We start from the raw sequence: 20311 nt of genomic DNA on the forward strand, positions 1-20311 counted from the left end.
GTGATAGCCAGACAAACTGTCAGGTTCAACAAGCTTGGATAGCAAACAGAACCATGCAGGGCTCCATAATGTCTGTTTTGGTGGTCTTGGCTCTAGTGGCTCAGGACAGGTAAGGTTTTAGGCTGAATTAAGTTTTGTTTTAAAAGTTGAGCTCATTCTAGCCTAAATACACTGCTTTGTTAAATAGGATATCTGAAATTGGAACATGGGATGCCCTTTGAATTAAAAAAGATTTGGATGCATAAGATCAGTCTTTTTTAAGCATTACATCTGATGCATACTGCTTTTCCTCATTTGAGTCAGTAAATTCATTACAGATTGGCTGGTGGACTAGAACATAAATCTTATGACTACTCAAAGTACCACACCATGGATGAGGTGAGATTATCCTGTACTTGCTGCTGTTGATCCACATTGATTGATTGATACATTATTGATCTGATAAATCTCTCCACACAGATTTCAGCCTGGATGAATCAGATCGAAAGGGAAAACCCAGACGTTGTGTCCAGCATGATGTATGGACAAACTTATGAGAAGAGGAACATTACATTACTGAAGGTGCATAACTGGAAAGTTCAATACTCTATTTGTTGTCAACAAATACAAGACAAAAGCTGTGTCTGAAATCTCATACTTACCCACTTTATACAGTAGTAGGCGAAAAACAGTAGTATGTCCTAAACAGGGCTGTACGTTAACTTTTTTTGCACATAGCACTGGTGCTACTGAGGTTGAAAGTTTTGTAGCACAGCCCACAAAATTGTAGTACATGTATAAAACGTCTGTTTCCATGTCTGAAAAATGCAAAAGGTGCTATACAATACAAATATTTAAGAATAAAAATAATAAGAACAATAATTATTATTATTATTATATTTTAAAGAAAACCTAAATCATTAGAAAGGTCTAAGGTTTTATAATAAAATATTAAATTATGATAAAAAAATGTGACTAATGCCTTAATTTTTGTCTTATTTTATCTTATGTACTCACTGAGAAAGAAAAAAGTACTGTACACGTCTCTACACCACGCATCTATCGCTGTACTACAGAATATTATAAAATAATATAATATCTGCCTCATTTTGTGATGTGAAGCCTGTCAGATTACAAAAGTAGGTTATTTCAAACACTCGATTAATGTTCTCTTTTGTTGGACAACAGGTTTGTAAACGCTTCTCATTACAAGTTTGGAAAGAGGTTGTTGCTTTTTCTAATACACATTAAGGGGGCTTTAACACTGGACACGTTTGCTGTGGTCATGTCCAAACGCGATTGTCGCATGAAGTTAATTTGTTGCCCTGATTACACGCATATGCGCGAATACACTAGGATCCAAGGTAAATCCTCAACACCATCATCCCTTACATGTGTTGAACTAAATACATTGTAATACGCTAAAACACATATGCAGGTTACGTTTCTTCCTGAACAAATGCGCACCCGAGTCCGTTTCACGTGAATCACGGGACAGTTCGAGTACCACCTCCTTCAGAGCGCGATTGATAGCTTTTATTAGCAATATTTCATGCAAACCGTGCTGCTTTTCGAACTAAAATGCCAATGACTCCATCTCACAGTCCATGCAGAGATCGGACAGCATTTATTGCGAACCGATCGATCCGCCCTGAACAATGCTGCGCTTCATCTGCACATATATTTATTTATTTAAAAATTGAAACGATTTTCCTAATTTCACAGAGACAAATCTCGATTTTGGTTTAATTTCAGTCAATCGTGCAGCCCTAGATTTACCTCACAAGAGCACAAAACAAATTCTCCCTTCACTCAAACGAGCTCTGTCTCACATGCTAAACTGTATCGCACGCGTGCTACTGGGGTAAATGTATTCATCGCACAGACCGAATATTTAAAAAAGATTTTTTTGCGGCACGTGCCACATATATGTCAACCCTGTAGCACTGTACAACTGTGCTACTGTACCTGTAGCACTGTACAACCCTGCTAAAAGAGTAGGCAAAAACTGCCCAGATGACCGACCACTTCTGGCAAGATTCTGAAGTGTGCATACGATGAACACTATACTATCCATGAGGCCACGTGAGAGGATTTATTTTATATATTAAGAGCAGTGTTTCCCAACCTTTTTTTGGTCATGGCACCCTTTGAAAATGTTCTCCATTTTGTGGCACCCCCTATCATACGTTACACTAGGGGTGTAACGGTACAGATTGCTCACGGTTCGGTTTGTATCACGGTTTTAGGTTCACTGTTTCGGAACGGTTCAGTATTTGCGATGTTCAGGGAAAAAAGTGACTAATCAAATAAAAAAAAATAATAATAAGAATAAGAACAAATAATTTCAATACAAGCAGCAGCAAAAATAAATACTATTGAATAAAGATACTAATAAAATAAACAATAATAATAATAAGAACAAATAATTTCAATACAAGCAGCAGCAAAAATAAATACTATTGAATAAAGATACTAATAAAATAAACAATAATAATAAGAACAAATAATTTCAATACAAGCAGCAGCAAAAATAAATACTATTGAATAAAGATACTAATAAAATAAACAATAATAATAAGAACAAATAATTTCAATACAAGCAGCAGCAAAAATAAATACTATTGAATAAAGATACTAATAAAATAAACTATGCTTTTCAGGTTTTTCAGGTATGTCTAACATTAGTTTTCAGATACAGAAATTGATCGAATGTAAAATAGCATTGCATATTTGAGTGTATAAATTAAAGATTAATCCTATTAAACTTACAAAAGCTATTCAATCAAGAGCAGTGAGTAATGTCCTTGTCTTTTGTTGTTTGGCATTAAACAGACAGCAGTAAAGGCTACTGCCCCTTTAAGACCTAATGCACGGATATGTGTCGTCTTTCTCGACTGTATAAAGTTTACTTAAGGCATATACAGACTATATCTGCTAGAATACTCATCAAGATGGACATGTTCACATACTTTTTGTGTGAGTTTGTCCGTTCAAGAACAAGACTTGAAAGAGAACTCAATATTTGTGCGCTGTGAGACGTGTGCACGCTTTCGGATGAGCGCACAGAGACACATTTTCTCACAGCGCGTGAGTCTTCTCATTCACGTCTTCTGGCACTACACCCGGGTGATGACGGCGAAAATTACTGGTCATATTCGAACATACGGCAGCACTCGCATGCATTGAACAAAGTTTACAATGAGATAATTATTAGAAAAATTTGAAAAAAAACAAAAATTATATATTTGAAGGACTTTTACACGGCACCCCTGCTCTCATCACACGACACCCCGGTTGGGAAACACTGATGGAAACACTGATTTAGAGTATGCAATCTCAGACAGCCAAAGTGAAAATCTTCCCAACTGGTGTATTTCAAACACCCTAATCATTATATTTATTAAAGGATTAGTTCACCAAAAAATAAAAATTCTGTCATTAATTCCTCACCCTCACGTCGCTCCAAATCCGTAAGACCTTTGTTCATCTTCAGAACACAAGTTAAGATATTATTGATGAACTCTGAGAGCTCTCTGACAATTTAATTGACACAAGGCTGAGAAAGTAAGGAGATTGTTAAAATAGTCCATGTGACTCCAGTGGTTCAACCTTTATGTTATGAAGCGACGAGAATACTTTTTGTGCGCAAAAATCAAACAGTTCTGACATAGAAATCAGAAGCGCTGCACTGTTTTTACAACGTAAACTGCGTAGGAGACTGGCATCAAACCACTTGAGTCACATGGACTATTTAAACAATGTCTTTAATATCTTTCTGGTCCTTGAAAATGGTAATGGGGGAGGGGTCTATGAAGGGGTCAGAGAGTTCGCTTTTCATCAAAAATATCTTCATTTGTGTTGGTCTTACGGGTTTGGAACGACATGAGGGTGAGTAAAAAATGGGAATTTTTCATTTTTGGGTGAACTATCCCTTTAGAGCAGGGGTCTCCAAACTAAAATAAGATGTTATATTACAAGGTACAAAAAAATGCCACGGTATTATCATAGTACTTAATTTGTTCGCATCTGATATGCAGATCGGCCTCAACAGCACAACACCAAAGAAAGCCGTTTGGATGGACTGTGGGATTCATGCCAGAGAATGGATCGCTCCAGCTTTCTGCCAGCATTTTGTTAAAGAGGTGAGACTTTACTACAGGGAACTTATTATGAAGAACACCTGAAGTGTTATTCCCAGAAATATCACATCCATTATGTCACATGCCAGGCCATACTGTACTGCATGGCTGAATCCGAAATCTCCCCTTAAACTCTCATTCACTATTCCCTACGTTTGTCCACTAATATAGTTCACTTGAAGGAGTGAATGAATACGAGTGCGTGAAGTCGAACAGCCGTTGTGTGTACACTCGTTCTTGCGGTGCAATGTGGGATTGAATGAGTGCACTCAATAATGTCCACTATGTTTTCGGACACCACTACAAATGGCTGTCCCTTCAAATAGTGTCCTATTTGAGGGTATAGGGGGCGATTTCATATTCAGCCCATGTCTGTGAATGCAATGCCACTGTTGAGTCGAGATGTTTTTCGGACAATTTATTCTTCAAAACATGCTCTGGATTTTGATGCTTACGGTACTCTTTATTTCTACTTGAGAACTACAAATAGCTCACAAATATTGATATTCCCACTGTAAATTCCTATTGTAGTTTGGTTACCCTAATAATGACACTAGAGAAAGAATTCACAAAGTATACATCATTCATAAAACATTTAATATGTTAAAATTAAACAATCAGCTAATGCATGTGCACAATAAACAGAGAAAAGTGAATGGCACAGTATTTTGTGTAGGCAAAATAATCCAAAATAAGTCTTTTTTTGTATCATGATGGTTATGTGGATATAAGAGTTCAATTTGTGTTTGTATGTTCCTCCACCTATAAAGCTTTATATTTATATTTAAACTGAAAAATAAAAATGTATTTAACTGTTTTTATGCTGAAAAAGATCCTGGGCTCCTACAAAACAGACTCGAAGGTGAACACGTTATTAAGAAATCTGGACTTTTATATCACCCCAGTGCTGAACATGGACGGGTATATTTATTCCTGGAAAGATAACACAGTGAGTTTCATCCATTTGAGTACATCTATATGACATACATTTGAGGAAGGTAAAATATCTGTGAATATCAGATGTTTAGCAAACATGATGTGTTTTAAAGACTCGACTATGGAGGAAGTCCAGATCACCAGGCTCTGAAAACTGCACTTGCTTCGGCACTGATCTCAACCGCAACTTTTACGCTAACTGGGGGAGTAAGTAACATTTTATAAGGATTATAAACATGACATGAGAGATGACTTAACAGCACTCAATGTACTAATCTTGTCTTTTCCTACATTCCCATCCTCTGCATGTCATAAATCGCAGGCGTGCTTAAGGTGGCAGAGATAAACCTAATGTTGAAAGAGTAAACAAATACAAAGTTACAAGGATAACCCCTCATTCTCATTTGCTGTGAGTTTGCAAAGTAGCTCTGATATTCATGATACTGCAGTTTTCAGGAGCAAAACATGCAACCAATGCTGCTAACAATATATATAGTGTATACTTTTACACCTACACTGATGTACAGTACTGTCAAAAGCATCAGATCATGATCTAGTCCATCTGTCTTTGTTCATATAGTGGTCGGGATCTCCAGGAACTGCTGTTCAGATATTTATAACGGTCCGACTGCTCTGTCTGAGTCTGAGGCCAAAGCTGTCACTGACTTTTTGGTAGCGCATCAAAACCAAATGCTCTGTTATCTCACCATCCACTCGTTTGGTCAGCTGATCCTCGTCCCCTACGGACACCCCAACATCTCAGCACCCAATTACGATGAACTGGTAAGAAGAAGTGTAAATTATTTTGGGATAAGTTAGGATTGGGAGCCTTCAAGCGTACCATACACTGTTTCGAATTAAATGTGCACTTCTGTCAATGTGTTTGCAGATGGAAGTAGGTCTCGCTGCGGCTAAAGCCATCAAAGCAGTTCATGGGAAGAGCTACAAAGTGGGCAGTTCCCCTGATGTGCTGTGTGAGTATGTTTAAAATGATTTATAATCGTACAACATGAAGACAGTCATTCCAACAGCTTAGAAGAAACTTTTTTTTTTGTACATAATGGTGATTTTGTGCCAATTTGAAATGCATGACTAGTCAAATATTATTCTTTTTAGTAAACTTGACCTGAATACCTGAAAACAGTGTATCTGTTTTATAGTGGCATTGGTAAGCAAAACTTTTTTGTGATGCTGCATTTTATACAGATGCACCGATACGAACATTTTGGCCAATACCAACAACCGATAATTATTGAAAGCCGTATGTATTTGATGTATTTGAAAGCCGATAACCAATATATTGGCCGATAAATCTAATTCCGAATTATATTTCAAGTAATTCAAAACCATCATGGCGAGCAGTGCACATCTGAAGTGTCTCAGCTGAAGAAAATAATCCATTATTTATCGGCTTTAATATATTGGGCTATTAGCGATAACATTAAAAATGAAAATGTATATCAGCCGATACTGATATGGTGGCCAATATATCGTGCATCCCTTGTGTCAATATCAAGTAGAGATGCAAAATATATAGTTATAGGCCGATATTTGATATTTTTTAATTTAAAAGAATCACTCGATTTAGGATATTTAATTGTGCATGATCATTTTGTCTATTTTTACATTTAGTTTGCATCATCAAACACTCACTTAAATGTTCTTATTGCCAATTTGCACACATCTTACAATGAAACATAAAAAAACGAGACTTCCATAGTCGTTTATTACCCCTTTTCCACCAAGGCAGTTTGAGTGCTGGTTCGGAGCCAGAGTCTAGTTTCAAAACGGTTCTTTGTCTTTCGACACCCAAAGCACCAGCTCTGAACCAGGAAAAGTGGTTCTTAAAGGAACACAGCTCTATTTTTGAAAATTTATTAATTTTCCAAGTCCCCTAGTGTTAAACAGTTGAGTTTTAACGTTTTCGAATCCATTCAGCATAGGGCTGGGTTTCGATTCAAATTTCAAGGCCTATTATTAAATCGATCCTCTGAGTTACGGATTGATCTTTAGAAATTAATATGAAAATCGTTTCAGAATTGGTGAATCGATTTTTTTCAACACAGCCCTAATTCAGCCGATCTCCGGGTCTGGCGGTAGAACTTTTAGCATAGCTTAGCATAGATCATTGAATCTGATTAGACCCTTAGCATCTCGCTCAAAAAAATGACCAAAGAGTTTCGATTATTTTTCCTATTTAAAACTTGACTCTTCTGTAGTTACATCGTGTACTAAGACCGGTGGAAAATTAAAAGTTTTTTTTAACCGATGGAAAATTAAAAGTCAGATTTTTGGCGGGAAAATCAAATAATGTAAAATTAAAATCATGTGACGTTTACACACGCTCCCGAGAGCATCTCTTCCCGTTCCATGACACAAAACGAATGCTTATACAATGTTCAGGATGATGCCGAAAGAGCCATTCTGTACTTCAAGAGCCAGATCTATATAGTCCCTACTCTCAAATATACTTTATAATCAAACTATCATAACAGTGTCATTTTAATTGCCTCATCTGTCGACATGATGCTGGTGAAATGCAGAGCAATGGCAGAATATCCATTCTTACACTGTACATTATGATACTGTGGTGTTTGAATTCACTTGCATTTAAAACATTTAACTTTAGTTTTTAGTGTTATATATTAAGATTTTTTTTAGACAACATTGCATTGAATTTAAATATCGAACACTTATTGGTATCACAACATTATACAATTCTGAAAGAAATCTGTATTGGCCTGTTGCATAGCCCAGTGAAACATAAACAATTGCAAAGTAATTGTATTTGCAAGCAAATCACTTGTGACAATGCTTCGATTTTCTCCACAGATGCAAATTCTGGCTCTTCGCGTGATTTTGCCAGACTCATAGGGATCCCATACTCCTTCACCTTTGAGTTAAGAGACAAAGGGCAGCATGGCTTCATTCTACCCAAGGATCAAATCGAGCCCACATGTCAAGAAGCTTACCAGGGTGCAATGTCCATCATAAACTACGTCCATGATAAAAATTTCAAAAGTGCAGCGATTACTGTCACAGCTACATTGTGAACTACACTGATGGCCTTATTGATCAACAATTGCTAAACAACAATTTCTAAATGGATTTTGTCTTCTTTTTTGTTGCATCATGCAATTTTATTTCTCAAAGCTGTGATGGGTTTCCTTTTATGCTTAAACAAGAACTGTGCAACGAAAAACAACTTGGTTTGATATTTCACTGTCATGCAAAACAATTCAGATATTTTTAAATGTGACATTCAAATACTTTTATATGTTTTGATATGCATTCAAATTATTACCAATTCTACTACTTCAATAATTAAAGTCTATTGAATTAATACAATAATTAATAAACCGAAATGTACAATATTATATTACTGAGAAATTATTTGTTTTTCATGATTTTGTGTTTTTTAATATTGATCGCAAAGCTCCATTTGGCCAGATGATGGCAGTATATACACAGAAATCACGTAACATGGCAAGCTTGTATAAACTGCTGTCGACATCAGCAACCTCAGATAAGATAAAACAATAAAGGTATAACTAAAGAAAAAGGGACACAGATCAGTGTTTCTGGGAAAGATCAGAGGGCAAAATTGTAGGCTACCCCTACTGTACCTTTTTTTTTTCTGAGAGTGTATGTTGCTTATTTAAGTGGCATTTTAATAAACATTTATTTAGTGAAGTGTTTGACAATCACTAAATTATAACTAACTTTGAAAGAATAATTCATGCATTTTTAACATCAAGGCTAGACCATTGCAATTCACTGTACTGTGGGATCAGCCAATCAGCTTTATCCCGGTTGCAGATGGTGCAAAATGCGGTGGCCAGACTTCTGACACTAAAAAACGGGACCTATTACTCCAGTGCTACGCTCTCTGCACTGGTTACCTGTACGATACCGTGTTGATTTTAAAAATCTTCTTTTGGTTTTTAAATCTTTAAATGGTTTGGCCCCTACGTACCTTGCAGATTTACTGACAGAACATCGTCCAGTTGTCAAACTGTCTCTCCGGTTGTCAAATCAGAGATTGTTACGTATACCGAAATCAAAGCTGAAAAGTAGGGGTGACCGTGAATTTTCAGTGGCTGCTCCCAGATTGTGGAATGCGTTACCTTTAAGTATTAGATCTGCACCGTCCACATCTCTTTTTAAATCTAGGCTAAAAACGTATCTTTTTGAACAAGCAACTAGCCAATAATGTATTATGTGATTATGTATATTGATGTAAAGCACACTGGTCAACTGGTGTTGTGTTTTATTTGTGCCATAGAAATAAAAGTGACATTGACATTGACAACACATGACTTTTGTCCATTGAACTGCTTCTGTCTATAGGATGTCATATAAAATGAAATATCACAATAAAATGACATAACCTTCGGTGTTGTCATAATAATGATGCCTGGCCCAAGGGAAATACTCATTATTGCTGATAAGTGATTGCTGGATTTATATGCTGATGATGTTAAATCGCTCCGATATTATTATTGATGATTGTGAGCTGATGGCTTGTGGTTATAGTTCACAGTTTGAACTCGTCACACAAAACAAAACTTCCAAAATATCCAAGCAGCATAAAGTATATGAGTTGATTGCACAGTAAAGGATATTTTTAGTATTAATTGTCACAATGCTCAGTATTATGGTAAGTTTGATGCTGAACCTTTGGGTGGGGATACAAGTCTTGGGTTTAAATATTAACACAGTTATCTGTGCGTTACTCTCTCGGTTGAGGTGTTGTCTGGGACTGTTTCAATCATATGGGGATAGCTTTATAAGTCACTGTCAGTCTGTACCTGGTTCACAGTCAGGTTCAACAAGCTTGGATAACAAACAGAACCATGCAGGGCTCAATAATGTCTGTTTTGGTGGTCTTGGCTCTAGTGGCTCAGGACAGGTAAGGTTTTAGGTTGACTTAAGTTTTGTTTGAAAAGTTGAGATCATTCTAGCCTAAATACACTGCTTTGTTAAATAGGATATCTGACATTGGAACATGGGATGCCCTTTGAATAAAAAAAATTTGGATGAATAAGATCAGTCTTTTTTAAGCATTACATCTGATGCATACTGCTTTTCCTCATTTGAGTCGGTAAAGTTTTTTAATTCATTACAGATTGGCTGGTGGACTGGAACATAAATCTTATGACTACTCAAAGTACCACACCATGGATGAGGTGAGATTATCCTGTACTTGCTGCTGTTTATCCACATTGATTGATTGATACATGTATTGATCTGATAAATCTCTCCACACAGATTTCAGCCTGGATGAATCAGATCGAAAGGGAAAACCCAGAGGTTGTGTCCAGCATGATGTATGGACAAACTTATGAGAAGAGGAACATTACATTACTGAAGGTGCGTAACTGGATAGTTCAATACTCTATTTGTTATCAACAAATACAAGACAAAAGCTGTGTCTGATATTTCATACTTACCCACTATATACAGTAGTAGGTGAAAAACAGTAGTATGTCCTAAAAGAGTAAAAAGAGTAGGCAAAAAGTGCCCAGATGACCGACCACTTCTGGCAAGATTCTGAAGTGTGCATACGATGAACACTATACTATCCATGAGGCCACGTGAGAGGATTTATGAATGACAGTAAACTGAAGCAACACAACTTGATGCTGGTAGGTCACATGATAATGACAGCATGGCGAATGTAGTACGTCCAGATTTCATTCATTCTATACACATTCATACTAAATAAAACATACTTTTTTAGCGTCGCAAAGTACTAACTCAAATAAGTATTTCAGGACACAGATGGAGGCAGAGAGACAGGTAGGTGAATGTGTTTATTAAACAGAGACATGAACACAGGCACACAAGGGAGGTTGGTAAATGATGATAGTTAGCACTGCACAGTCAGTTAGCTGGGTAAGATCTTGATGGTAGGTAGGATGAAGGAGAACACGAGGAGACAATGAACTGTAGACGAGGAAAGCATTGGAAGGAGCAGACGGGAACCTCTGGTGAGTAACGGGTAAGGAGTCCAGGTACGTGAGACAGGACCAGACAGTGAAGTGCAGGGAGAGTGTGCTACTAGTAGTGTTTGTGATGATGTGCAGGTGCAAGTGATCAGTAGTCTGGGGAGAGTGGGCGGGGCGTGGAGATCTGGTGACGATGTCTGTGTGGGTGTTGGCTGTGACTCTGTTGACAGTACCCCCTCCTCCACGGGCGGCTCCTGGCGACCGGATGGGGCGACGAGGATGGGGTCTGCCTCGACCCAGAGGAGCTGGGCGGTCCGGGTGTTCGGCATGGAATTGGGTGAGGAGTGTGGGGTCGAGGATGCCGTTGCGATGGACCCAGGAGCGTTCCTCGGGACCATAGTCCTCCCACTATGATCGAGGACCCCGTCGTCGCGAGTCCAGGATCCCCCACACCCGGTAGATGGTCTCCTCCTCGATGACTTCAGAAGGAGGTACCGCATCGTCACCAGGATCTGTGAAGGGAAAAGGCAAGGGATCAGTGTGTGGCTATAATAGGGAGACGTGGAAAGATGGTGAGATACGATACTCTGTAGGGAGGTTGAGACGATAGGTGACCTCATTGAGCTGCCTCTGTATCGTGAAGGGACCTATAGTATGTACCAGGCTACTCAGTAGAAGTGACGGAACACATTCGGGAACAGGGCGTCAGCGGCTTCTAGGGTAGTAGGTAGGGCTTTGAGGGGAATCAATTTACAGGCCTTGGAGAAACGTCCACGATGACGAATACACAGGTGAAGTTGTTGGAAGATGGTAAGTCAGTCATAAAGTCGATCTCGAGGTGGGTCCACAGCCGGCAAGGAATGGGTAGAGGGACCAGAGCTTCCCAGGATTGTTCGCAACGGCACAAAACACCAGTTGACCGCTGCCTGGGTGTCCAGAGCCCGCTGATGTATGAGCTAGGTCCATGAGGGGCTGACGGTGGGTCGGTGGAACATAGAGGAGCCCCTCAGGACCTCCCAGCGGAGCAAGTTCGGAGTGGTTGTCTTGTTGGTTCAGGGACCACTGGATGGGACTCACAATCATGGCTGGAGGGAGGACAGGTTCCGGATCAGAGCTTTCAGGAGTAGGCTGGTGAAGCCGGGATATGGCGTCCGCCTTGCAGTTCTTAGTTCCGGGTCGGTAGGATACTGTGAAATGGAATCGAGCAAAGAACAGGGCCCAACGGGCTTGACAGGGATTCAGTCTCTTGTCCTCCCGGAGATAATCGAGGTGGTGAAGATCCGTGATGTCCTCGAACTGGTGATTAGCTCCCTCCAGCCATTGTCGCCAATCCTCCAGTGCGAGCTTGATGGCAATAGATAGCAATGATAGCAATTCTCTGTTCCTCTTTATTTGTTTTAAATTCCTTTGTATTAATTGGTTTGATATTGCTTATGTCTCTCTGATATTGTGAAGCACTTTGGGCAATTGGAATTGCAGTAAAATGTGCTATATAAATGAATAAAGTTGAAGTTGAAGTTCCTGATCTCATTGTTCTGCTCCGCCGGGGACAGCCTTTTGGAGAAGAAGGCACATGGATGGAGTCGTGGAGGATCACCCTGCCGCTGAGATAATACCGCCCCGACTCCTGTAGACGAGGCATCCTTCTACGATTAAAGGGAACTCAGGGTTAGGATCGGGGCAGTTTGGAAGGGTTCTCGGAGCTGATGGAATGCTTCTCGGGCAGATGGTGTCCAGGACAGAGACTTGGGCCAGCCTCTGAGGAGTGAAGTGAGGGGTGCATTGAGTAGACTGTAGTTGAGCATGAAACGATAGTAGAAGTTAGCGAATCCCAGGAAATGCTGGAGCTCTTTCACAGTCGTTGGTAAGGGCCAGTCTCGGATGGCTTCCACCTTTCTCTGGTCCATCTGGAGACCGTGTTGGTCGATGACATACCCTAGGAACTGCACAGAGGGGATATGGAACTTGCACTTCTCCAACTTGAGGTACAGGTGGTGTTGTCGAAGCTTCTCTAGGACCTGGGAGACGTGTTGGCGGTGTTCGGCCTGGTTCCGGGAGAAGATGAGGATGTAAACGACCACGAAGCGATGGAGGTACCCCTGGATCACCTCATTCATATAACACAGAGGGGGAGTTGGACAGGCCATATGGCATGACGCGGTATTCATAGTGGCCTGATGGTGTGATGAAGGCAGTCGCGCCCCGCAGGTCTAGCTTGGAGAAGATACAAGCTCCTCGCAGCTGTTCCAGAGCTGCTGGGACCCGAGGGAGGGAATAACTGAACTTTACCGTCTGAGAGTTGAGATGACGATAATCAATGCATGACCTCAAGCCTCTGTCCTTCTTGGCCATGCAGAAGAAGCTCGATTTGGCATGGGATGTCGATGGACGAATGAAGCGTTGTGAGAGTGCCTCTCGCACATACTCCTCCATGGCCTTCTGTTCCGGGATGGACATTGGGTAGATCCTACCCCTTGGTAGGGTAGCCCCAGGCAGCAGATCGACGGCGCAGTCCCATGACCGGTGTGGTGGTAGCTGCGTTGGCAACCACTTGCTGAACACATCCTGGAACGCCCGGTACTCTGGAGGAATCTCGACGTGATGGTCAGTTTCAGGACTTTCTATGGAGGTAGAGAGGAGAGGAAGGACCTCGGAGTCAGGAGAGGAGGAACGGAGACTCGCCAAGGATTTCTTGATAGGAGAGATACAGGTTAATAAACAGTTGCCACTCCATTTGAGAATCTCACCAGTGCTCCACTGGATGGTGGGTTGGTACTGAGAGAGCCAGGGGCGTCCCAGGATGATGTCCACGGTGGAACCTTCCAGCATCATGAACATGATGTCCTCAGTATGTAAGTTTCCAATGCGGAGCATCAGTGTGGGGCAGCAATACCGGATGTGACCACTGCCCTACCCAATGGAGGGCCGCTGTCCTGCACAGTTTAGCTCCAACCCCAAATAAACACACCTGCACCAGCTAATCAGTGTCTAACTTGGGACTTGTAAGACACGGATTAGATGGTTCACGTGTGTTTATTTGGGGTTGGAGCTAAACTCTGCAGGACAGTGGCCCTCCAGGACTGAGTTTGGAGACCCCTGCTTTAAAGCTTAGATAAAACCACACAACTCCATTCAGATTACATTTTGACCCCCTTACTAAAAACCTTTGTGGCGACCAAGATGCAATGTTAATGGTTGCACTTCATTTTACAGTACTTACAGTGTACATACCCAAGGGAGTACTGTAATATTAGGTAACAACATGGTTTAAGGTTAGTTTAGGAGTAGGTTCAGGGTTAGTACCTATAGTTATTACCCAGATATTGTATGTACCTGTGGAACAGGACTGTAAATAAAATGCCATGGTATTACCATAGTACTTCATTTGTTTGCATCTGATATGCAGATCGGCCTCAACAGCACAACACCAAAGAAAGCCGTTTGGATGGACTGTGGGATTCATGCCAGAGAATGGATCGCTCCAGCTTTCTGCCAGCATTTTGTTAAAGAGGTGAGACTTTACTACAGGGAACTTATTATGAAGAACACCTGAAGTGTTATTCCCAGAAATATCACATCCATTATGTCACATGCCAGGCCATACTGTACTGCATGGCTGAATCCGAAATCTCCCCTTAAACTCTCATTCACTATTCCCTACGTTTGTCCACTAATATAGTTCACTTGAAGGAGTGAATGAATACGAGTGCGTGAAGTCGAACAGCCGTTGTGTGTACACTCGTTCTTGCGGTGCAATGTGGGATTAAATGAGTGCACTCAATAATGTCCACTATGTTTTCGGACACCACTACAAATGGCTGTCCCTTCAAATAGTGTCCTATTTGAGGGTATAGGGGGCGATTTCGGATTCAGCTCATGTCTGTGAATGCAATTGCCACTGTTGAGTCAAGATGTTTTTCGGACAATTTAGTCTTCAAAAAATGCTCTGGATTTTTGATGCTTACGGTACTATTTATTTCTACTTGAGAACTACAAATAGCTCACAAATATTGATATTCCCACTGTAAAGTTCCTATTGTAGTTTGGTTACCCTAATAATGACACTAGAGAAAGAATTCACAAAGTATACATCATTCATAAAACATTTAATATGCTAAAATTAAACAATCAGCTAATGCATGTGCACAATAAACAGAGAAAAGTGAATGGCACAGTATTTTGTGTAGGCAAAATAATCCAAAATAAGTCTTTTTTTGTATCATGATGGTTATGTGGATATAAGAGTTCAATTTGTGTTTGTATGTTCCTCCACCTATAAAGCTTTATATTTATATTTAAACTGAAAAATAAAAATGTATTTAACTGTTTTTATGCTGAAAAAGATCCTGGGCTCCTACAAAACAGACTCGAAGGTGAACACGTTATTAAGAAATCTGGACTTTTATATCACCCCAGTGCTGAACATGGACGGGTATATTTATTCCTGGAAAGATAACACAGTGAGTTTCATCCATTTGAGTACATCTATATGACATACATTTGAGGAAGGTAAAATATCTGTGAATATCAGATGTTTAGCAAACATGATGTGTTTTAAAGACTCGACTATGGAGGAAGTCCAGATCACCAGGCTCTGAAAACTGCACTTGCTTCGGCACTGATCTCAACCGCAACTTTTACGCTAACTGGGGGAGTAAGTAACATTTTTCTTTTCAAGCAACATTTTTTAATGGTTTTAGTTTTAGTTTCAGCTATAATAAACCACAACAAAGCATGACATTTTCACAAGCAATTTTCATGCCAAAACAATTTCCAACACTGAAAAAAAAAAAAATAGATAACTGAATGAACTCTGGCATCTGAAAATTTTAAATACCAGCTATATATGAGAGATAAGGGTTATAAACATAACATAAAAGCAGTCAATGTACCAATCTTGTCTTTTCCTACATTCCTATCCTCTGCATGTCATAAATCGCAGGCGTGCTGAAGGTGGCAGAGATAAACCTAATGTTGAAAGAGTAAACAAATACAAAGTTACAAGGATAATCCCTCATTCTCATTTGCTGTGAGTTTGCAAAGTAGCTCTGATTCATGATACTGCAGTTTTCGGGAGCAAAACATGCAACCAATGCTGCAATATATACAGTAAATAATTTTACACCTACACTGATGTACAGTACTGTCAAAAGCATCAGATCATGATCTAGTCCATCTGTCTTTGTTCATATAGTGGTCGGGATCTCCAGGAACTGCTGTTCCGAGATCTATAACGGTCCGACTGCTCTGTCAGAGTCTGAAGCCAAAGCCGTCACTGACTTTTTGGGAGCGCATCAAAACCAAATGCTCTGTTATCTCACCATCCACTCATACGGTCAGCTGATCCTCGTCCCCTACGGACACCCCAACATCTCAGCACCCAATTACGATGAACTGGTAAGTAGAAGTGCAAATACTTTTGGGATAAGTTAAGATTGGGAGCCTTCAAGCGTACCGTACACTGTTTTGAATTAAATGTGCACTTCTGTCAATGTGTTTGCAGATGGAAGTAGGTCTCGCTGCGGCTAAAGCCATCAAAGCAGTTCATGGGAAGAGCTACAAAGTGGGCAGTTCCCCTGATGTGCTGTGTGAGTATGTTTAAAATGATTTACAATCGTACAACATGAAGACAGTCATTCCAACGGCCTAGAAGAAACCGTTTTATTGCACATAATGGTGATTATTACATTTTGAAATCACATGACCAGCCAAATATTGTTCATTTTAGTAAACTTGACCTGAATACCTGAAAACAGTGTATTTGTTTTATAACGGCATTAGTAAGCAAAACGTCAGCTTTTTTGTGGTTTTGCATTTTATACAGATGCACCGATACGAACATTTTGGCCAATACCGATAATCGATAATTCTTGAAAGCCGTATGTATTTGATGTATTTGAAAGCCGATAACCAATAAATAAATCGATAAATCTAATTCCAAATTATATTTCCAGTAATTTAAAACCATCATGGCGAACAGTGCGCATCTGAAGTGTCTCAGCTGAAGTAAATAATCCATTATTTATCGGCTTGGGCTATTAACGGTAACATTAAAAATGAAAATAAATATCGGCCGATACTGATATGGTGGCCAATATATCTTGCATCCCTTGTGTCAATATCAAGTAGAGATGCAAAATATATAGTTATAGGCTGATATTTGATATATTTTTTATTTAAAAGAATCACTCAATTTAGGATATTTAACTCTGCATGATAATTTTGTCTATTTTTACATTTAGATTGCATCATCAAACACTCACTTAAAGAATTTTCTTATTGCCAATATGTAAACATCTTGTAATGAAACATATAGTCGTCTATTACCCCTTTTCCACCAAGGCAGTTTGAGTGCTGGTTCGGAGCCAGAGTCTAGTTTCAAAACGGTTCTTTGTCTTTCGACACCCAAAGCACCAGCTCTGAACCAGGAAAAGTGGTTCTTAAAGGAACACGCCACTATTTTTGAAAATAGTTAATTTTCCAACTCCCCTAGAGTTAAACAGTTGAGTTTTAAAGTTTTCGAATCCATTCAGCTTATCTCTGTGTCTGGCGGGAGCACTTTTAGCATAGCTTAGCATAGATCATTGAATCTGATTAGACCGTTAGCATCTCGCTCAAAAAAATGACCAAAGAGTTTCGATATTTTTCCTATTTAAAACTTGACTCTTATGTAGTTACATTGTGTACTAAGACCAATGTAAAATTAAAAGTCAGATTTTTGGCAGGAAAATCAAATAATGGAAAATCAAAATCATGTGACGTTTACGCACGCCCCTGAGAGCATCTCTTCCCGTTCCATGACACAAAACAAATGCTTATACAATGTTCAGGATGATGCCGAAAGAGCCATTCTGTACTTAAAGAGCCAGATCTATATAGTCCCTACTCTCAAATACAACCCCAAATCAGAAAAAGTTGGGACAGTATGGAAAACGCAAAAAAAAAAAAAAAGAAGGGATTTCTAAATTTACTTTGACTTGTATTTCATTGCAGACAATATGAACACAAAATATTTCATGTTTTGTCTGGTCAACTTCATGTCATTTGTAAATATGCATCCTTTCCTGTCATTCAGACCTGCAACACATTTCAAAAAAAGTTGGGACAGGAGCAATTTAGGGCTAGTAATGAGGTAAAATGGTTAAATAATGATGTGATTTTAAACAGGTGATGTCAACAGGTGATTGTAATTATGATTTGGTACAAAAGCAGCATCCAAGAAAGGTCTAATCCTTTAGGAGCAAAGATGGGCCGAGGATTGCCAGTTTGCCAACAAATATGTGAGAAAATTATTGAAATGTTTAAAAACAATGTTCCTCAAAGACAGACAGGAAGATATTTCACATTCAACAGTGCATAACATAATTAAAAGATTCAAGGAATCTGGAGGAATTTCAGTGCGTAAAGGACAAGGGCGCAAGCCTAAGCTGAACAACCGTGATCTCCGATCCCTCAGGCGGCACTGCATCAAGAATCGTCATTCATCTATAAGCGATATCACCACATGGGCTCAGGACTACTTTGGCAAACCTTTGTCAAGTACCACAATACGTAGTTACATCCACAAATGCCAGTTAAAACTGTACTGTGCCAAAAGGAAGCCCTATGTTAACAGTGTCCAGAAGCGCCGTCGACTTCTCTGGGCTCGGAGGCATCTGGGATGGACCATCACACAGTGGAAACGTGTACTGTGGTCAGATGAATCAGTATTTGAGGTATTTTTTGGGAGGAATGGATGCCGTGTGCTCCGGACCAAAGAAGAAAAGGATCATCCAGACTGTTACCAGCAACAAGTCCAAAAGCCAGGGTCTGTCATGGTATGGGGTTGTGTCAGTGCCCTTGGCAAAGGTAACTTGCACTTCTGTGAAGGCACCATTAATGCTGAAAAGTACATAGAGATTTTGAATCATAATTTGCTGCCTTCAAGAAGACATCTTTTCCAGGGTCGTCCATGCATATTTCAACAAGACAATGCAAAACCACATTGTGCACACATTACAAAGTCCTGGCTGCGGAGGAAGAGGGTACGGGTACTTGACTGGCTTGCCTGCAGTCCCGACCTGTCTCCAATAGAGAATGTGTGGCGCATTTTGAAGCGCAAAATGCGACAACGAAGACCCCGTACTGTTGCCCACCTTAAGACTTGTTTGCAGGAAGAATGGGACAAAATTACACCTGAAACACTTCATCACTTGGTGTCTTCAGTCCCTAAACGTCTTTTACGTGTTGTGAAAAGGAATGGCAACATTACAAAGTGGTAAATGCTTTACTGTCCCAACTTGTTTTGAAATGTGTTGCAGGTCTGAATGACAGGAAAGGATGCATATTTACAAATGACATGAAGTTGACCAGACAAAACATGAAATGTTTTTTGTTCATATTGTCTGCAATGAAATACAAGTCAAAGTAAATTTAGAAATCACTTCCTTTTTTTTTTGCGTTTTCCATACTGTCCCAACTTTTTCTGATTTGGAGTTGTATACTCTATAATCAAACTATCATAACTGTCTCATTTTAATTGCCTCATTTGTCGACATGATGCTGGTGAAATGCAGAGCAATGGCAGAATATCCATTCTTACACTGTACATTATGAAACTGTGGTGTTTGAATTCACTAGCATTTAAAACATTTAACTTTAGTTTTTAGTGTTATATATTAAGATTTATTTAGACAACATTGCATTGAATTTAAATATCGAACACTTATTGGTATCACAACATTATACAATTCTGAAAGAAATAATCTGTATTGGCCTGTTGCATAGCCCAGTGAAACATAAACAATTGCAAAATAATTGTATTTGCAAGCAAATCACTTTTGACAATGCTTCAATTTTCTCCACAGATGCAAATTCTGGCTCTTCGCGTGATTTTGCCAGACTCATAGGGATCCCATACTCCTTCACCTTTGAGTTAAGAGACGAAGGGCAGCATGGTTTCATTCTACCCGAGGATCAAATCGAGCCCACATGTCAAGAAGCTTACCAGGGTGCAATGTCCATCATAAACTACGTCCATGATAAGAATTTTAAAAGTGCAGCGATTACTGTCACAGCCACATTGTGGACAACACTGATGGCCTTATTGATCTCAAGCACTAGTGTGCTAAACGACAATTTCTAAATGGATTTTGTCTTATTTTTTGTTGCATCATGCAATTTTATTTCTCAAAGCTGTGTGATGAGTTTACTTTTATGCTTAAACAAGAACTGTGCAACGAAAAACAACTTGGTTTGATATTTCACTGTCATGTAATACAATTCAGATATTTTTAAATGTGACATTCAAACACTTTTATATAT

General features: G+C 39.5%; 1 protein-coding gene across 1 annotated transcript; it reads left to right on the forward strand.

The window, feature by feature from the left end:
• Positions 1-369: 369 nt before the first annotated feature.
• On the forward strand, positions 370-20132 carry LOC307123423 (carboxypeptidase O-like; the record flags this gene model as incomplete). Its single annotated transcript, XM_079811954.1, has 17 exons — positions 370-378; positions 460-561; positions 4020-4124; positions 4954-5070; positions 5171-5264; positions 5638-5840; positions 5947-6031; positions 7890-8106; positions 9880-9969; positions 10186-10246; positions 10329-10430; positions 14415-14519; positions 15352-15468; positions 15569-15662; positions 16203-16405; positions 16512-16596; positions 19855-20132. 17 exons carry the CDS (start codon positions 370-372, stop codon positions 20130-20132), a joined length of 2067 nt encoding a protein of 688 aa, XP_079668080.1.
• Positions 20133-20311: the final 179 nt, after the last annotated feature.

This window comes from Gobio gobio, assembly GCF_949357685.1.
Source record: "Gobio gobio genome assembly, chromosome: 3".
NCBI lineage: Eukaryota > Metazoa > Chordata > Actinopteri > Cypriniformes > Gobionidae > Gobio > Gobio gobio.